The sequence below is a fragment of the Saimiri boliviensis genome, chromosome 14, assembly GCF_048565385.1.
Source record: "Saimiri boliviensis isolate mSaiBol1 chromosome 14, mSaiBol1.pri, whole genome shotgun sequence".
NCBI classification, from domain to species: domain Eukaryota; kingdom Metazoa; phylum Chordata; class Mammalia; order Primates; family Cebidae; genus Saimiri; species Saimiri boliviensis.
In genome coordinates, this window is record NC_133462.1 from 29483703 (window position 1) to 29503513 (window position 19811).

Consider the following 19811-nt stretch of genomic DNA (forward strand, 5'->3'; position numbering starts at 1 on the left):
GGATTACAGGCGTGAGCCACCGCACCCGGCTGCTTATTTATTTTATTAGCATCGCTCAGGGCGCCCAGGATCGAGGGTGCAGATGGTCCTCATCGAGCCACTGCCCTGCAGCCTGGGTTACAGAGCGAGACCTTGTCTCAGAAAACAAACCAAAAAAGTCCATAGCTCAGGGTCCCAGATGTCTGGAGGAAGCTTTTAAGGGCAGAACTATGATGGAGTACTCACAGGGAGAGGGTAGCAGGAGGCCGGTACTAACGATGGCATCAGGAAGAATCTCAAGGGCGAACTCCTATGCAGCCCTCAAAACCCTCTTGCAATGACTCTGACCCACAGGTCTATTTCACTCCGCTCCCCTCCCGACTTTTCCCTTCCTCCTTTCTCAGTCCCTCATAAATCCAGACGCTGGAGCTCATCTTTGTGAATACGGGCTTTTATTCACTACCAGCTCCAGGATGGGAGGAGGGGGCGAATCATGCACAGCCATGGTCTACCCTCCAACACTAGGGAGTGCTGCGCAGGGGACTCAGAAAGGGACGCAGAGTGGGGTGTTGGGTGTCTGGAAAGCTCCCTCACCAGAGTGCCCAGTGGGTCACACCGCATCATGGGGGATGATCCGGGGCTGGAGTCGGCTGCATCTGACACCGGACCCTCCATTCAAGCTCCCTTGATGACAGTGCCCCCAACGGGGTCTGGCTGCTATGCTCTATTCTGCCACGACTCCTGCCGGGTGATCGAGGGACAGGTCTCTGCCCCTCGCTGGGGTCTCAGCTGCTTTGTCTGAGACAAAGCCTTCTCAAGGCTGGCTGAGGGAGAAGCCACGAGTAAAAGCGCTTGGCACACAGTAGGTGCGTAATAAACAGTCAATGGGATTAGTCTTGTAAACACAAGGAAACTGAGGCACAGAGTGGGAAAGCCATTTTCCCAGAGCCACACAGTGAAGCTGAAATTCAAACTTGAGCCTCGACTGGGTTTTCTGGCTTGAGCTTCATCCCAGAGAGGCTCTGACACAGGGAGGGAACCCCTAGCGGGTGCTTCTGACACATCACGGTCAAGGGCTCGCTGTGCGGGGCCTCGAACCCACGGCATCTTGTCCAGGATAGACGGGACAAGGCGAGGCCGAGGCGGAGCCCAAGGGGAGGGGACGCCGAGTGTTTCGGGAAGTAGCCAAACGTAGTCCCGAGGGACTGGCAGAATAGAGGGTGCCCCAGGACGCCGAACATTTCTGTAGGCTGCCTTGGCAGTGCCCGGTGAGGCCTGCACCTTCTGGCATCAGTGCGCACCTGGAGAGCCGATGACCCCTCTGCCCAGATCCGGTGAACACCTATTCATCCATCAAAGCCCCAGCTCCCACATCCCTTCTGCAGGCTGAAGCTAGTAGGATCGGAGGCAGACTCTCTAGCAGGGATGGTGGGAAGTGGCTTTCAGAGTCCAGTCCATCGTTGGGATTACACTGTTTTGTGGGTGAGGGGAATCGTTTACAGACTCCAGGTTGTATCCAAACTGGGCCCGTCCAGGTGAGCTCGGTTCCATCCCCTCAAATGGGTGGGTCTTGGGAGGGGAATGAGACTAGGTAACACAAAACACGTAAAAACTACAGAAAAACTAGAAAACACAAACACAGATAACTTGTCCAAAGTGCTTCCTTCTCAGCCCAGTGGGCAGGGGCCTGCAAACAGGGTCCCAGGTGCCTGGGGCAAGACCCGGCAGCCGCTTTCAAGCGGTGGCTCAGTATGCTATCGCTTATAGAAAGTAATAAATTAGGCCAGGCGCGGTGGCTCACACCTGTAATCCGAGCACTTTGGGAGGCCGAGGCAGGCAAATCACGAGGTCAGGAGTTCGAGAGCAGCCTGGCCAACACGGTGAAACCCCCACCTCTACTAAAAATACAAAAAAATTAGCCGGGCGTGGTGGCACGTGCCTGTAATCTCAGCTACTCAGGAGGCTGAGGCAGGAGAATCTCTTGAACCTGGGAGGCGGAGGTTGCGGTGAGCCGAGATCGCACCACTGCACTCCAGCCTGGGCGACAGAGTGAGACTCAGTCTCAAAAAAAAAAGAAGTAATAAATTAGTTGCAGGGATTTGCTGCTATTTACAAAGCCACCCTTGTCCCCCATTCCTGCCCCGTCCGGCCCCCTGATTGACACCAGAACACAAGGGAAGCGATGTCTCCACCTTCCAGCAAGGACTGAGATGACTTCTCGCCTTCCGGGTGTAGACTGGTGGCTTAGGCTCCATCCAGGCATGACTTTACGGGGGGAAAAAAAACCAAAAAAACGAAACATTGCACAAACAATGCGTGACTTTGAGGCCAGGGAGAGACCAGGCAGGGGGGTCAGTCTCTCGCAGTGGGCCCGAGAGCTACCGGCACGGCCTCCTCGCCCTCCACGGCGATCTGTGGCACCGCAGCGGGCAGCGCCGTGGCCTCCTCCTGCGGCTCATCGAAGCTGACCTCCTGCACGGCCTCCTGCTTCTTGAAGGAGTCTCGGCGCTCGGACAGGTGCAGCCGCCGCATGACCACGAGCTCGGCCTCCGGCCCGCGGCCGCGCCGTCCCTCCCCGTCCAGCCGCTCGCCTGTGCCCAGCTTGTCAGCCGACTGGCCCCGGCGCAGCCGCGGGGATCGGGCGGGTGCGGCGGGCGGGTGCCCCGGCAGGGGCGAGGGCGAGCGCGGCGGGGGCGCGGAGACGGGCGGGCAGGCCAGCGGGGAGGGCGGGATGCTGCTGGTGGACTTGCGGCGGCCGGTCTTGGGGCGGGGCGGCCCCAGCTTGGCAGCCAGGCCGTGCAGGGAGCTGGGGCGGGTGTGGCCGGTGGCAGCCGGGGAGGCAGGGCTGCTGGAGCTCGGGGAGACGCTGGGTGGGGACGCGGTGGTGTCTGTGGGTGATAAGGGTGGGTCAGGGTTGCTGGCCTCGACGTCCCCAGCCCGGAGGTGGAGCTGTGAGACTCACGACAACTGCTAAAGCCCGTATCCTTCCCTGTGGCCACTCAGCATGCCTGGCTTTTTGTTGGTTTGTTTGTGAGGCGGGGTCTTGCTCTGTGGCCCAGGCTGTAGTGCACTGGCTCAATCATAGCCTCAACCTCTTGGGTTCAAGTGATCCTCCCATCTCAGCCTCCTGAGTAGCAGGGACCACAGGGGTGCACCACCACACCCGCCTCATTTTTTAAATATTTTGTACAGATAGGGTCTTTCTGTGTTGCCCAGGCTGGTCTCAAACTCCTGGGCTCAAGTGATCCTCCCGCCTTGGCCTCCCAAAGTGTTGGGATTACAGGCCTGAGCCTCCGTGCTCGGCCTCCTCTCAGTCTCCCCACCCCTCCTGTCTAGCCCCATTCGTTCATGATGTTTCCTCTGCGGGCACCCCCTTCCCTGGCACCTGCACGAGGGTCTGAGTACTCCCGGATTCCCTTCTAGACCAGGAGCCCGGAAGACGTTCCTTCCGGCTGTCCCTTTCCCTAGCGCGTATCATTCCATCCCCCGGACTGCTCACTCCTGCCCGGGGCCCAGCCGCCCCTGCCCCCAGGGTAGCCGGCAGGGGGTGGCTGCACCTACCTGCTGGGACATCAGGGGCTGGACTGCGGCACGGAGTGGTGGGGCTGGGGGAGAGGCTGTGGGTGGGCGAGCCGGGGAGGCTCTCGCTGGACGACAGCGAGTGGTGGAGTCCCGAGGAGAAGCTGCGGCTGGTGTGCAGGACCGATGTCTGCTTGGAGATCTTCTTGAAGAGCGACTTCCGCCTGGAGTAAGAGAACCGGGAGCCTCAGGACTCCTGCTCCTGGCGGGCGCGGTGGCTCATGCCTATCACCCCAGCACTTTCAGAGGCCAAGGCAGGCGGATCATTTAAGGTCAGGAGTTTGAGAGCAGCCTGGTCAATGTGGCGAAACCCCATCTCTACTGAAAATACTGACAATTAGCTGGGCGTGGTGGCACACGCCTGTTGTCCCAGCTTCTCGGGGGCCTGAGGCAGGAGAGTCGCTCGAACCCGGGAGGTGGAGGTTGCAGTGAGCTGAGATCGCGACACTGCACTCCAGCCTGGGTGACGGAGCAAGACTCCATTTCAAAAAAAAAAAAAAAAAAAAAAAGAAGAAAAAAAGGAAAAGAAAGAACCCCTGTCCCCACCACGTGTCCCCATCCCGTTCCCACGGTCCGCCCCCTCTGTACCGCTCCCTGGTGGCCACCGCCGCGCACCGGTCCTGGGTCTCCCGCCGCCGGCTCCGCTTGCTCCTGCGCGCCATGCGGCCCTTGGCCACGTTCTTCCGGGCGGGGCCCACCTTGATGGACGTGTTCTCCAGGGCAGTGGTCCGCAGGGATATCTTGTTGCCGCTCTGTGGGAGGATGGTGAGGGGTTGCCTCTGTGCCCTCGCAGGGCCCAGCACTTGCCTGGCAGCTGCTATGTCCCCTTCACTCTGGGCACCAGCCGGGACCCCCCCCACCCTGACATCATTCATCCACCCAACCAGTGACCTACCCAACAAATCCCGCCAAACAGTGCAGGGAGCACCAGCCCTGCGGCCGGGACCCCCCACCCCGAGGTCAGCACCCATCGAGGCCCGCCCTCTTCACTCTCCACGCTCCCCGGTCTCCATCCATTAGTCACCCCAGTATCTCCCCATCCCCCAATCACCCACTTAATAGCCCAGGAGTCATCAGGCCAAAGACACATGCCCACAGTCTGTCTGTTCAATGAGCCACCCACACAGCTGCCCACACTTTTCTTTTTTTGAGGTGTTGTCTCGCTCTGTCACCCGGGCTGGAGGGCAATGGCACGATCTCGGCTCACCGCAACCTCCGCCTCCTGGGTTCAGGCGATTCTCCTGCCTCAGCCTCCTGAGTAGCTGGGATGACAGGCACGCGCCACCACGCCCAGCTAAGTTTTGTGTTTTTAGTAGAGACGGGGTTTTACCATGTTGGCCGGGCTGGTCTCGAACTCCTGACCTGGTGATCTACACGCCTCAGCCTCCCAAAGTGCTGGGATGACCGGTGTGAGCCACCACAGCTGGCCCTTCACTCTTTTTTACAACCAGGCGTCTCCCTCTGTCCCCCAGGCTGGAGTGCAGTGTGGCATCACGGCTCACTATGGCCTCCACCTCCTGGGCCCAAACGGTCCTCCCACCTCAGCCTCCCAAGTAGCTGGGACTACAGGCACGTGCCACCAAGCCCAGCTAACTTTATTTTGAAATTTTTTGTAGAGATGGGGTCTCACTACGCTGCCCAGGCTGGTCTCAAAAGTCCTGAGCTCAAGCGATCCTCTCGCCTTGGCCTCCCAACGTGCTGGGAATAGAGGTGCGAGCCACGGCACCCGGCCCTTCCTCCTTTCTTGAGGCCATCTCCTACCTCCGGGTCTCAGGCGAGAGGGAGGAACAGATGCGAGGGTACCCAGGGAGAAGGGAGGGCTTCCTGGAGGAGGAGCTCCGAGGGGTGATACTGGGGCTGAAGAAGGTCGTGTATTCTGGGCAGAAGGAGGAGGGCGGGCCAGGCCTGGAGTTGACGGTGGATGTGGGGTTGTGTGTCTCGACAGGGAGAAGCATGGGGAACCCAGAGCTGTGGCCAGGGGATGCCGGGAGCCCTGACGGTGGGCAGTGGCGGGGGGGACACACCTTCAGCAGCAGCTCCACGACGTCCATGTGCACCAGCCCGAGCACCGACTCCCCGTTGATGTGGGTGATGAGGTCCCCGGCTCGCAGCCCCGCCTCCTGGGCGGGGCTTCCATCCTCCACACTCTGGGGGTAGACGGGGAACAGTGGGCTCAGTGGCCTGGGCCCCACATCTGGAGACCCCAGCTCAGGCTGGGTCTGTTGTGGGACCCCAGCAAACTGCTGCCGCTTGTGCTGCCTCAGCTTCCCTGAGCCTGGGGCACTCCTACTCACCCATCAAAGCCCCATCTCCTCTGCCCCCTCCTCTAGAAAGGCTTCTCTGTCTGTTTAGGGAGCAACCAGTAGGAAGGGCACGCCCCGCCCGAAGTGGCACGGATGCCCCTGGGCTGCGGGAGGGAGGATAACATGCCCAGTGCGCCCCCCCCTACGGAGCTGGGCGGTTAATGTCACTTGGGATCTGTTGGCCTCCATCCATCCCCGTCTCTCTCATCTGACCGCCTCCCCGCCAACTGACAGAGACCGCGAGGAACCCGGTGGCACCAGCTGTGCTCCCCTAATCCTGCCACGCTCCAAAATGCGGCTCTGAGAAGGGACCTGACCGGGCGGGGTCAGACTAGAAGCCGGGTCGCCGCCTTCCTGCCTGGCGCTCACCCAGACCACGTGGTGCACGGTGTAGACGTCACTGTCGCCCATGTAGACGCGGATGGCCCGCAGGCTGAAGCCGTACTTCTTGCCGGAGCTGTGGATGACGATGGGGGGCCGGAGGCTGCCACACACGGGGGACGGGTCTCGGCTCGGCGACGAGTCGCGGGACGACGGGTTTGAGGACAGAGAGCGTGGGGACAGGGGGCTCATGAGGGGGCCACCGCTGCCGTCATCTGCAGAGGGCCAGGGAGGGGGGTCACTCACTCCCTCGCAGGCCCCCCGTGGGGCCCCCTCTTTCCCACCGTGACGACCACCCTGGTCACTTTGCTGTGGCTCTGGTGTCCCAGGCATGGTCACCCTGCCAGGCCCTTGCACGCGTGGTGCCCTCCCCCGGGGAACACTGTCCCCCAGCTCTCCCGGGGCTCCGTCCCAGCCTCGCCACCTCAGGAAAGACCTTCACCTTGTTACGACGGGCGCGGACAGACAGGTGAGAACGGGCCGTAAGCGTTACCTGCCGTGATGATGAGGGACAGGGCAGAGACAGACGCCGACTTGGGCACACGGCCCCCGCCACTGCCGCCGCCGGAGGAGGCTCTGGACTTGTCAGGGGCTGGCTCTCTCGGGCCCCCGAGGCGGCGGCCCCGGCCGGCCTCCAGAGGCCTCGGCGTGGAGTGTCTGGCCCCGATGCTGTTGCTCCGCAGACGGGCATGGCTGAGGGCAGCTGTGTCGGCTGGGGGGTCGGCAGGGTCAGCCGGGCGCCCCTCAGACTGTGGCCCCTCTAAGGGAAGGGGAAGGCCCTTCCTCCCGGGTCGCTGTTTAACAGCCCAGCCTGCTGGCCTTGTGCTCCTGCAGTTCCCTATTCCTGCCCTCCCTTCCCAGATTACTCTCTATGCAAAAGTCTTCAAGTCTCCTCCTCCAGGAAGCCTTCCTCCACACCCATTTAGACCCCTAGTCCCCCCATCTCGGGAGCTAGGGGTCCCATCCTGACTGTATGAAGCTGGGGGCGGAGGGAATGACCCTAGACTGCGGTTCCTTGGGGGTTGGAGGTCTCTCGAGGAACCTGGCTTCTCTTATCTTAAACCCTTTATTGGCTCTGAAGGACTCCTACTCATCCCTGAAAACCCATCTCAAATAGCCCCTCCTCTGGGAAACTTCCACGACATCCTCCCTCCCTCTTACTCAGGGCCCCACTTACCAGAAAGGCTAGAGGGTTTGGGCATCACTGGGGTGGCTGCTGGGGGTGGGTCAGGCTCCCCTAGAATGAAGACGGGCCTCTTGGGGCCTGCAGGGCCTGGGCCTGCCCCTTCGTCCTCTGATGAGAAGGCAAATTTGGGCATCGTGTCCAAGCTGATGGTATTCAGGAGGGAGGGGCTGGGACCCCGCTCGGGCTGGGACGAGGATGACTGACAGGAGGATCCGGAGGACGTCCAGGACCTGAGCCTGCGGGGAGGAAGACGCTGCGGGGTGCTGCCAGGTGCTGCACCTGGGCTACCCGGCCACCTTTCCTGTGGGACGCTGCCAGGCGCCGCACCTGGGCTACCCGGCCACCTTTCCTGTGGGACGCTGCCAGGCGCCGCACCTGGGCTACCCGGCCACCTTTCCTGTGGGACGCTGCCAGGCGCTGCACCTGGGCTACCCGGCCACCTTTCATGGCCACATCTTAACGCCCAGTCTGCAGTCAGAGGCAATTTACATGGATGGGATGAGCAATTTACATGCACCGTCCTCTGTCCACCTGGGGACCTCTTATTCACCATTTTGTTTTGTTTTGTTTTGTTTTTAATGACAGGGTTGGCCGGGCGCGGTGGCTCACGCCTGTCATCCCAGCACTTTGGGAGGCTGAGGCGGGCGGATCACAAGGTCAGGAGTTCAAGACCTGCCTCGCCAATGTGTTGAAACACTGTCTCTACTAAAAATACAAAAATTAGCTGGGTGTGGTGTCGCGTGCCTGTAGTCCCAGCTACTTGGGAGGATCTGCTGAGCCCAGGAGTTTGAGGCTGCAGTGAGCTATGATCGGGCCACTGCTCTCCAGTCTGGGAAAAACAGCAAGAACCAATCTCTTAAACAATTTTTTTAAAAATTGGAAGCTGGATCTGCCTACACTTCCCCAGGCCACCTACCGGATGTCAGCACTCAGCCGGCGGCCATAGTCCACCTCGCTTCGCTCCCACCCTTCCTCCCGGTCTTCACTGAAGCTCCTTTCAGCAAAGGTAGGAGTGGGCTGGACGGCCAGGAACTCAGAGCTGCTGTAGACCTGGGAGGCCAGACAAAAGAATGGTAAGCAGAATGCGGTGGCTCACGTCTGTAATCCTGGCACACTGACAGGTCATCTGAGGTCAGGAGTTCGAGACCAGCCTGGCCAAGATGGTGAAACCCTGTCTCGACTAAAAATACAAAAATTAGCTGGGCGTGGTGGCAGGTGCCTGTAGTCCCAGCTACTCGGAAGGCGGAGGCAGGAGAATCGCTTGAATCCGGGAGGCGGAGGTTGCAGTGAGCCGAGACTGTGCCATTGCACTCCAGCCTGGTGACAGAACGAAACCCCGTCTCAAAAAACAGTAATAATAATAATTCCCAGAACTTTGGGAGGCCGAGGTGGGAGGATCGCGTGAGCCCAGGAGTTTGAGGCCAGCCTGGACAGCATAGCAAGACCCCATCTCTACAGAACAAAAGGCAAAACCAAACACAGATGCAAAAGGAAACAGACAAGCAATCCCACATCATGCCGTGTTTCCCGCGCGGCGGCTCCACCCGGGGCCCGGCCCACCTTGCTGAACCGGTGGGAGCAGGAGGAGAACTGCGGAATCTCTGTGGACGATTCTTCATCGTTGGTCTCGTCGTCCTCGGAGCCCAGGTGGCGGTAGCGTTCCGAGCGTGCTGTGGGAGAGGGGCAGGTGCGGCATGCCTGATGCCCAGCGCTGATCTCCAGGGCAGGGTGGCGACGCGGGGAGGGCAGCACGGGGCGGGGTCAGTGCCAGGGCAAGCACTCTGAGGTGGGACCGTGCCTGCTGTGTTTACGGACCTTGGGAGGCCGTGGTGGCAGAGCAGAATCTGGGAATCAATCCCAGCAGTGCCCCTAAAAGGAAGGGCTGGGCATGGTGGCTCACGCCTGTCAATCCCAGCACTTGGGGAGACCGAGGCAGGTGGATCACTTGAGGTCAGGAGTTTGAGACCAGCCTGGCCAACACGGTGAAACCCCATCTCTACTAAAAATATAAATATTGGCTGGGCAGCAGTGGTACGCATCTGTGATCCCAGCTACTTGGGAGGCTGAGGCAGGAGAATCGCTTGGGCCTGGGTAGGCAGAGGTGGTGGCGGGTCACGACTGCACCACTGCACTCCAGCCTGGGTAACAGAGTGAGACTGTCTCAAAAATTAAATCAAAGCTGGGTGAGGTGGCTCACGCCTATAATCCCGGCATTTTGGGAGGCTGAGCCGGGTGGATCACAAAGTCAGGAGATCGAGACCCTCCCGGCTAACACAAACGCTGTCTCTACTAAAAATACCAAAAAAAAAAAAAATTAGTTGGGCGTGGTGGCAGGTGCCTGTGACCCCAGCTACTCGGGAGGCTGAGCCAGGAGAATCGCTTGAACCCGGGAGGCGGAGGTTGCAGTGAGCTGAGATCGTGCCACTGCACTCCAGCCTGGGTGACAGAGCCAGACTCCGTCTCAAAAAAAAAAAAAAAAAAAAAAAAATCAAGTAATTAAAAAGTTGTGAGCAAGGTTCACATAAATAGAAATTACAAGAAAAAAAAAAAATGTTGTGGGACCAGAGGCGGGAATTCTTGTTTCTGAGCTTCAGTCATTCCTTGAAACGGGTCACACAGAATTAGGTAAAATTGTGCATCTCAAAATAAGGGATGTTCCTTATTGTATAGAAGAAGAAACAGAAGCTCAGAGAAGACCTCTGACAGGAAGCAAGTTCTGAAGGAGGTGCTGGACACTAAAGGGCGGGACCCCCAAGTTGGGAGAGAGAGAGTCATCCTCAGAGCTCACCCACAGCGCGCCCCTGTGGGGACCCCTCCGTTAAAGCTGGGTGAGGCGCCCTACTCTCCTGGGTGACAGATGGGGCCCCATGCCCGGTCAAGGCCACACACCCAGGAGGGACCCGCAGACAAGGGCCTGCTACACTTGGTGCCTTGATTTCCCCTTGTGAAGCCTGAGGGAGGCTGTGGCCTCCTGAACTCAGACGCACAGGAAATCTAGCCGGGGCGGCTGACACATGTGCCCTAGATTCTTGGAAGGCTCGGGAAGTCAGAAGCTCCAGGCCTAGGGTGAGGTGCCAGGCTTGGGTGGAACCCCTGGCATACAGCCCTCCACCCCCAGGGACTGAGGGACGGCAGAGCCCACCCCTGCGGGCCCCTCCTTACTATCAAAGTAGCTGGTATCATCCTCGGCTTCGAGCTGGGGCACGAACTCGGCTTTGTGTCGGAGAAGCCCTGCCCAGTCCAGGCCCAGGAAAAACGGGTGCTGCTTCACCTCGTGGGTGCCACCTGCAGATACGCCCGGCTGAGCCCTGAGGGTCCTCACCTCACCCACCACACGATGCCCCCTACCCCCATCCCCACCCCCCACTGCTCATGCTGGACACAGGGTGGGGACAACACAGAACCAGAAAAATGGGCCGGGCGTGGTGGCTCACGCCCGTAATCCCAGCACATCAGGAGGCCGAGGTGGACGGATCATTTGAGGTCAGGAGTTCGAGACCAGCCTGGCCAACACGGCAAAACCCCGTCTCTACTACTAAAAATATAAAAGATAAGATACAAAAATTAGCCGGGGATAGTGGCACATGCCTGTAATCCCAGCTACTAGGGAGGCTGGGGCAGGAGAATCGGTTGAATCTGGGAGGCGGAGATTGCAGTGAGCCAAGATTGCACCGCTGCACTCCAGTCTGGGCGACAGAACAAGATTTTTGTCTCAAAAACAAAACAGGAAAATGGGAACAAAATCCACTGAAATTTAGGAGCCTGGAGAGAGACCACGCTGGAATTCAAACCCATGCCAGCACTTTGGGAGGCTGAGGTGGGCGGATCACTTGAAGTCGGGAGTTCAAGACCAGCCTGGGCAACATGGCGAAATCCCGTCTCTGGATGACAGACAGGGCTCCGTGCCTGATCAGGGCTGGATACCCAGGAGGCCCAACCAAAAATACAAAAATTAGCCAGGCATGATGGCACATGCCTGTGGTTCCTACTCGGGAGCCTGAGCTGGGAGGATCGCTTGAGCCTGTGAAGTGGAAGTTGCAGTGGGCCAAGATTGTGCCACTGCACTCCAACCTGGGTGACGGTGTGAGATCTAATCTCAGAAAAAAATAAAAAATAAAAAAAGCACCCAGGCTGCCCAGGTTCCAAAGATTCTGGCCTTCTCTCTGCTGCTGCCTGGCACGGCACCGCCTAGAGAAAGCCCGGATTACGAGTTCCTGCTTCCCGGCTTCTCCCTCTTGTAAACAGCTCCAAGGAGCAGGTGACAATCCCTGGGACCCAACCATCTCCCAGAGCGAAGCCTCAGTCATGAACAGGAGCCGTAGTGGCCATGCGATGAATGGCTGCATGAGTCTCAAAAGGTCCCTTAATGATTCACCAGGTGGCCGGGAAAACTGGGACAGTGGGATCTTCCGGGCTGGGCCTTTGACACAGGTCCTGGTGACTTCACAGCCTCACATACTTACTCAGGCTCAGAGCTCCATGTGGGCACCAGACCCAGCTACTTTCTATTCTTTCAAGGTCTTGTGATGGTTCCTGGAGAACTCCTATGCATCCTTCAAAACCCCAGCTGCAAGCCCCCTCCTCCATGCAGCTTCCCAGGTAGAACTCTTGTATACCCCAAGTGCTATCCCTCCCTCTGTTTCCTGGGTCACAGGGTCTGAGGGAGCCACCCACCTGGGTCCCCTTCCATGCTACATACCAGTGCCCAGACGGTCCAGCGGGCTCTGCCGAAGCAACCTGGTGATGAGGTCCTGGGCGTCAGCTGGAAGGGCCTCGTCCCCATCTGGCCACATGATCTCATCTAAAATGAGGGAGGAAGGAGGAGGCAGTCGTACCCCTTTCTAGAGCCATCCGCTACTTCCTCTCACTTCACTGTATTCCAAGCCAGTGACCTCCTCTGCCCCTTCAACATGCCAGGCTCGGGACCCGCTCCCAGCCTTCGCCACGGCTGTGTCCTATGCCCACAGCATCTTTCCCGCTTCTGTCTATGGCTCCCTCTCATTCTGAGGTTCTTGCAGGTCTCTGCCCACGTTATCGTTTCTTTTTTTTATTTTTTGAGACAGAGTCTCGCTCTGTCGCCCAGGCTGGAGGGCAGTGGCGTGATCTCAGTTCACTGCAACCTCCGCCTCCCGGGTTCAAGCAATTCTCCTGCCTCAGCCTCCCAAGTAGCTGGGATTACAGGTGCGCGCCACCACGCCCGGCTAATTTTTGTCTTTTTATGTATTTATCTTTTGAGACAAGAGTCTCACTCTGCCACCCATGCTGGAGTGCAGCGACGCTATCTCGGTTGACTGCAAACTCCTCCTCCCGGGTTCAAGAGATCCTTCTGCCTCAGCCTCCCAAGTAGTTGGGACTACAGGCGTGTGCCACCACGGCCAGCTAATTTTTTTTTTTTTTTTTTTGAAATTTTTAGTAAAGACAGGATTCACTATGTTGGCCAGGATGGTCTCAATCTCTTGACCTAGTGATCTGCCCGCCTCGGCCTCCCACAGTGCTGGGATTACAGGCGTGAGCCACCACCCCAGGCAAAGTTTTGTATTTTTAGTAGAGATCGGGTTTCGCCATGTTGTCCAGGCTGGTCTCGATCTCCTGGCGTTAAATGATCTTCCTGCCTTGGCCTCCCAAAGTGCCGGAATCACAGGTGTGAGCCACCACGTCCAGCCTCACATGTCACTTCAGCGAAGCCTCCGTGACCCTATGATTAATCCAGCCACCCACACCCTCAGCACCCTACGGCCTCCCCGCTGGACATCCAACTCCCTCCCCTCGTCCCGCTTCTCTCCCTGACATCCAGGTGGGGGGATCGCTGCCCAGAGCTCCGTGGGGCTGCAGCTCAACCCAGGCCCGTGGGGGGAACGCACCGCTGACCACCTGACCGAAGAGTTCCTCGGGGGTGTCTCCGAAGAAAGGCACGCAGCCCACCAGAAACTCATAGAGAACGATGCCCATGGCCCACCAGTCCACTGGCTTCCCGTAGCCCTGGCGGAAGATCACCTCGGGGGCGATGTACTCCGGTGTCCCGCACACCTGGACCCAGGCAGAACGGGGAAACTGAGGCCCGCCCCCAGCCCAAGAGAGGCCCCCAGGAGAGAGGAGGCGGCGGCCCAGGGCCACCCGCCCACGTGGCTGCCCACCTGCTTGTCGATGAACTCCCGAGCGTCCTTCTCGATGTGACCCTCGTAGAGGTTGGTGGCCATGCTCATCAGGCCGATCTTGGACAGGCCGAAGTCCGTGAGCTTGATGTGGCCGAGTGAGGTGATGAGCAGGCTGCGGGCAGGCAAGGGGGCGCTTAGGGCTGGGGGGCCAGGGTGCCCGGCCGCTCCTTCTGCCCCAGACCTTGGCTCCACCTGACACAGGCAGAGCTCTGCCTCCAACTCCTGGGCCCAAGTGATCCTCCCGCCTCAGCCTCCTGAGTAGCTGGGACTACAGGGTATACTACCAAACCCAGCTAAGGTTTTTTTTTTTTTTTTTTTTTTTGAGGCGGAGTTTCGCTCTTGTTACCCAGGCTGGACTGCAATGGCACGATCTCGGCTCACCGCAACCTCTGCCTCCTGGGTTCAGGCAATTCTCCTGCCTCAGCCTCCTGAGTAGCTGGGATTACAGGCACGAGCCACCATGCCCAGCTAATTTTTTGTATTTTTAGTAGAGACGGGGTTTCACCATGTTGACCAGGATGGTCTCAATCTCTTGACCTCGTGATCCACCTGCCTCGGCCTCCCAAAGTGCTGGGATTACAGGCTTGAGCCACCGCGCCCGGCGGTTTTTTTTTTTTTTTTTTTTTTTTTTTTGAGACGGAGTCTTGCTCTGTCACCAGGCTGGAGTGCAATGGCACAATCTCGGCTCACCGCAACCTCCGCCTCCTGGGTTCAAGCAATCCTCCTGCCTCAGCCTCCCGAATAACTGGGACTACAGGCACGCATCACCACACCTGGCTAATTTTTTGTATTTTTAGTAGAGACGGGGTTTCACCATATTGGCCAGGCTAGTCTTGAACTCCTGACCTCATGATCCACCCGCCTCCGCTTCCCAAAGTACTGGGATTACAGGTGTGAGCCACTGCACTGGGCTTTTTTTTTTTTTTTGTAGACATGAGGTCTTGCTATGTTGCCCAGACTGGACTTGAATTCCTCAAGCAATCCTCCCACCTTCAAAAGTGCTGGCATGACAAATGTGAGCCAGCATGCCTGGTCTCGTGTGTGTGTGTGTGTGTGTGTGTGTGTGTGTGTGTTCCTGGCTCATTGCAACCTCCACCTCCCAAGTTCAAGCAATTCTCCTGCTTCAGCCTCCCGAGTAGCTGGGATTACAGGTGCCTGCCACCATGCTTGGCTAATTTTTTTTGTTTTGAGTTGAAGTTTTGCTCTTGTTGCCCAGACTGGAGTGCTGGAGTGCAATGGCATGATCTCAGCTCACTGCAACCTCTGCCTCCTAAGTTCAAGTGACTCTCCCGCCTCAGCCTCCGGAGTAGCTGGGACTACAGGCACCCGCCATCACACCTGGCTAACTTTTATATTTTTGTAGAGACAGCATTTCACCATGTTGGCCAGGCTGGTCTTGAACTCCTGACCACAGGTGATCCGCCCGCCTCAGCCTCCGGAAGTGTTGAGATTACAGGCGTGAGTCGCTGTGCCTGGCTGCCTGGCTAGTTTTTAAAATTTTTTTGTACAGATGGGGTCTCACTCCATGGCCCAGGCTTGTCTCAAACACCTGAACTCAAACAATGCCGCTGTCTCAGCCTCCCAAAGTGATGAGATTACAGGCGTGAGACAGCACACCCAGTCTGAATGAACCCATTTTTAAAACTCCGCATGTACCATATACACTGCTATTTAGGTTTTCCTGTGAAATTAAGTATATAAATGTTTTGCTACATCATAGAATCTTACACACCAGCTGTATAAAGTCCCATTTCTGTGCAGCTTCTGGGTGCACCTGCCACTTAAAAATACATTCCAGAGGGGCTGGGTGCGGTGGCTCACGCCTGTGGTCCCAGTTACTGGGGAGGCTGAGGCGGAAGAATCACTTGAACCCAGGAGGCGGAGGTTGCAGTGAGCTGAGATTGCGCCACTGCACTCCAGCCTGGGTGACAGAGCAAGACTCCGTCTCAAAAAAAAAAAAAAAAAAAAAAAAACCACTACAGAGGGGCCGGACGCGGTGGCTCACGCCTGTAATCCCAGCACTTTGGGAGGTTGAGGCGGGTGGATCACGAGGTCAGGATTGAGACCATCCTGGCCAACATGGTGAAACCCGTCTCTAGTGAAAATACGAAAAAATTAGCTGGGCTTGGTAGCGCATGCCTGCAGTCCCAGCTACTCGGAGGCTGAGGCAGGAGAACGGCTTGAACCCAGGAGACAGAGACTGCAGTGAGCCGAGATCACGCCAGTGCCCTCCAGCCTGAGTGACAGTGCAAGACTCTGTCTTAAAAAAAAAAAAAAAAAAATTCCAGAGAATTCACTGTGTATAACCATAATTTAATGAAGTATGTATTTAGTATCGCCTGTTTGCCAAAGCTCTGTAAAGAAAGAATTCTGGGTCGGCGCAGTGGCTCACGCCTGTCAACCCAGCACTTTGGGAGGCTGAGGTGGGTGGATCACCTGAGGTCAGGAGTTTGAGACTAGCCTCACCAGCATGGTGAAACCCTGGCACTACTGAAAATACAAAACTAGCTGGGCGTGGTGGTGCACGCCTGTAATCCCAGCTACTCGGGGGGCTGAGGCAGGAGAATCCCCTGAACCCGGGAGGCGGAGGTTGCAGTGAGCCAGGATCACGCCACTATACTCCAGCCTGGGCGACAGAGACTGACCCTGTCTCAAAAAAAAATAAAGATAGTTAAACTGTTCTGGACTAGGCATACAGTCATTGCCTAGTAATTGTTGTTCTGCATACCTTGTACACACCCGGTGCCTAACAAGTACATGTCAGCCAAGAAAATGTGATATAGAAACACTACATTACTGTGTAAGGAGTTATTCATACTTCTGAGTTCTTCAGAGCATCGAGCACAGGCCCAGGTATACAGCAGGTGCCAAATACATGTCTGTTTTCTAAGCCACTTGTTAAGTGCAAAATGCCCTGAAAATATGCAAGGCTTTTTTTTTTTTTTTTTTTTTGAGATGGAGTCTCACTCTGTCGCCCAGGCTGGAGTGCAGTGGCGCGATCTCAGCTCACTGCAACCTCTGCTTCCCAGGTTCAAGTGATTCTCCTGCCTCAGCCTCCTAAGTAGCTGGGATTACAGGCACGTGCCACCATGCCCGGCTAATTTTTGTATTTTTAGTAGAGACGGGGTTTCACCATGTTGGCCAGGCTGGTCTTGAACACCTGACTTCAGGTGATCTGCCCTCCTTGGCCTCCCAAAGTGCTGGGATTACAGGCGTGAGCCACCATGCCTGGCCTGTGTGCAAGGCTGTCCACACTCAACGTTCACATCTCCACACATGTATGTGAGAAATGTTAGTTCTTGCCTCATATCGCGAGGACCCTTGATAAACGGGCATCCCTTTTCCCTGTACACTGCAGGCGCTCAATAAATGCAGGGGAGAAAATCATACAGGGGTTTCAAAGCAGGTGGCCCTGTGTCTCCCAGTCGCCCATACAGGATCTGGCATGTAGTAGGCGCTTACTACATACTAGAATCAAACAAACATCCTAAGGCTCTCAGTAAACATGTTCTCTTCGTTGCTTTCTCGCACTAATATACAGCAGGTGCTCAAGACATGCATGGTCACTGTCTTCGAATCTAAGGTCTTACAAATTGCATAATCCTGTTCCGTGTATATAGCTGGTGCCTTATAAGTGCATGTTCTCTCCCCTTGTGCAGCAGCAGCTCTGGGTGCGCAGCCCCTTCTGTATACAGTGTGTGCATCCTAAGTGCACATCCTCTCCCCTCTCCCCTTGACTGGCAGCACCTCCATAAGTGCACCAGCCTTCTGCTGCACACAGCAGATGTCTATTAAGTGTCTGCTCTCCTCTCCTCTGTACACACAAGATGTTCACCTTGTGCTCATTCCCTGTCTTCCCGTCAGGAGGTGCCAACAGAACATCAGACAGATGGGGCTCCCCACCTGAGGCCCCGCCTCCGACCCGCTCTGGCCCCGCCCCGACCGGCGCTGGCCCCGCCCCAGCCGCCCTGGCCCCGCCCCAGTCGCTCCGGCCCCGCCCTCCCCGAGGCCTCCGCGTGCTGGCTCAGCTCACTTGTCCGGTTTGAGGTCCCGGTGAACGATGCCGTAGTTGTGCAGGTACTCGAGCGCCAACACGGTCTCGGCGAAGTACATGCGGGCCATGTCCACGGGCAGCGGGCCCATGTTCTTCAAGAGCGTGGCGCAGTCGCCGCCTGGGAGAGGGGTGGATGTGGTCGTGAGGCCAGGGGCCCCACCCCTTAGGTTATGCCCAAAGCCTGGGCATCATCCTCGCTTCACCTCCTCCAAAGGGTCCCCAGTTCTGTCTCCGCGGGGAGGGTCGTGGGAGAGGGAAGGGGCGGACTCTGCCTTCATTTAGTTTACATTTTAAAATTTTTAGTTTTAGTTTTTGAGACGGAGTCTCGCTCTGTCGCCAGGCTGGAGTGCAGTGGCGCAATCTCGGCTCGTTGCAACCTCAGCCTCCCGAGTAGCTGGGACCACGGGTGTGCACCAACACACCCATCTAATTTTTATATTTTTAGTAGAGACAGGGTTTCACTACGTTGGCCAGGATGGTCTCGAACTCTTGACCTTGTGATCCACTCGTCTCAGCCTCCCAGAGTGCTGGGATTACAGGTGTGAGACACTGCACCTGGCCTATTTTTACATTTTTATTTATTTATTTATTTACTTGAGACAGCGTCTCGCTCCATCACAAGGCTAGAGTACAGTGACTCAATCTCGGCTCTCTGCCCCCTCCACCTCCCGGGTTCAAGTAATTCTTCTGTCTCAGCCTCCCGAGTAGCTGGAATTACAGGCACATGCTGCCATGCCCAGCTAATTTTTGTATTTTTTGTGGAGGCGGGGTTTCACCATGTTGGCCAGGATGGTCTCGATCTCCTGACCTTGTGATCCGCCCATCTCACCCTCCCAAAGTGCTGGGATTTATTTATTTTTTTGAGATGGAGTCTCGTTCTGTCACCTAGGATAGAGTGCAGGGCGTAATCTCAGCTCACTGCAACCTCTGCCCCCAGGGTTCAAGCGATTCTCCCGCTTCATCCTCCCGAGTAGTTGGGACTATGGGTGTGAACCACCACACCTGCCTCATTTTTATACTTTTAGTAGAGATGGGGTTTCGCCACGTTGCTCAGGCTGGTCCCAAAGTCCTGACCTCAAGCGATCAGCCCACCTCAGCCTCCCAAACCGCTGGCACTACAGGCCTGAGCCACCGAGTCAGACCAAGACCCTGCCTTCTGATTCTCCCCAGCAGGGCAGCAGTTAACGAGTGGTCTCTTCCCCTGTACACAGCTGGTGTCTCCTAAGTGCATGCTCCCTGTCTCGCCTGGCAGTACTCTGGTAATAGTACGTTACCTGCCTGACCCATACATCTCCCTGCCTTCCCTTCTGGCCTCCAGGCCTCTGCCCATCAGTTCCGCCCACCCAGGATGCCTACCTTCCTCTTGCCTCCAGGGTCCCATCTTCACACACTCCTGTCTGGGCTCTCCCAGCCCTGAACCCCCGTGGCTGTGCTCCCTACCCCAGACTGGGGTTCCTGAGGGTCCCCCAAAGCAGCGTGAGACCACATGGAGGACAGAACAGACCTCAACATGGTCTAAAAATTTTCTCCCAGGCATGGAGGGGTGAGCTCCCCGTCGCTGGAGGCATGCAAGCCCCAGGGCCCGCACCTTCCACGTATTCCATGACCATACACAGGTGGCGCCGGGTCTCAAAGGAGCAGAACATGCTGACCACAAAGGGGTTCTCGGCAAAGGTGAGGATATCGCGCTCCACAAAGACCTGCTGGATCTGGTTCCGCAGCATCAAGTTCTGTTTGTTGATCTTCTTGATGGCAAATCGCTGCCGTGTGTCACGGTGCCGCACGAGGTAGACAGCCCTGGGGACAGGGGCCAGGTTTGCTGGGACCTGAGATCGAGGCCCCAGCAGGCGCTGCCACCCAGCGAGAGCCCAGATCCCAGCCTGTCTGGCCTTTGCCTGTGCTGTGCCCCCGCCCGGGCCACACTTTCTCCTTACTTGGTCTCCCTCCCAGAGCGGCCACCCTTGGGTTTAAGCCACCATCACCGCAGTCATATAAATGAGCTGCACATGGCCCTTGCATATTGCCCTCTAGGTTGTATGTTTCTTTCATTTTTATTTTTTTATTTTTATTTTCTTTCTTTATTTTTGAGACAGAATCTCAGTCTGTCGCCCTGGCTGTAGTGCAGTGGCACAGTCTCAGCTCACTGCAACCTCCGCTGCCCGGGTTCAAGACAA

At 57.2% G+C, this 19811-nt stretch overlaps 1 protein-coding gene across 26 annotated transcripts in view; it reads right to left on the minus strand.

The window, feature by feature from the left end:
• Positions 1 to 414: 414 nt before the first annotated feature.
• MAST3 (microtubule associated serine/threonine kinase 3) overlaps positions 415 to 19811 on the minus strand; it is a 54661-nt gene continuing 35264 nt past the window's right edge. For 14 of the 26 annotated variants that reach the window (XM_074384392.1, XM_074384390.1, XM_039466592.2 and 11 more), the window contains 15 exons: positions 19226 to 19434; positions 17617 to 17755; positions 13563 to 13695; positions 13290 to 13455; positions 12128 to 12229; positions 10591 to 10713; positions 8989 to 9098; positions 8345 to 8478; positions 7420 to 7664; positions 6736 to 6954; positions 6231 to 6457; positions 5583 to 5705; positions 4174 to 4310; positions 3541 to 3722; positions 415 to 2867 (listed from right to left, as the gene is read on the minus strand). In XM_074384392.1, coding sequence (XP_074240493.1) covers positions 2332 to 2867; positions 3541 to 3722; positions 4174 to 4310; positions 5583 to 5705; positions 6231 to 6457; positions 6736 to 6954; positions 7420 to 7664; positions 8345 to 8478; positions 8989 to 9098; positions 10591 to 10713; positions 12128 to 12229; positions 13290 to 13455; positions 13563 to 13695; positions 17617 to 17755; positions 19226 to 19434 — 2785 coding nt within the window. In that variant the 3' untranslated portion in view covers positions 415 to 2331. Of the gene's footprint in view, positions 2868 to 3540; positions 3723 to 4146; positions 4311 to 5582; positions 5706 to 6230; positions 6458 to 6735; positions 6955 to 7419; positions 7665 to 8344; positions 8479 to 8988; positions 9099 to 10590; positions 10714 to 12127; positions 12230 to 13289; positions 13456 to 13562; positions 13696 to 17616; positions 17756 to 19225; positions 19435 to 19811 lie in introns of all 26 variants that reach the window. The other 12 variants (XM_074384388.1, XM_039466590.2, XM_074384387.1 and 9 more) reach the window with 1 other exon arrangement.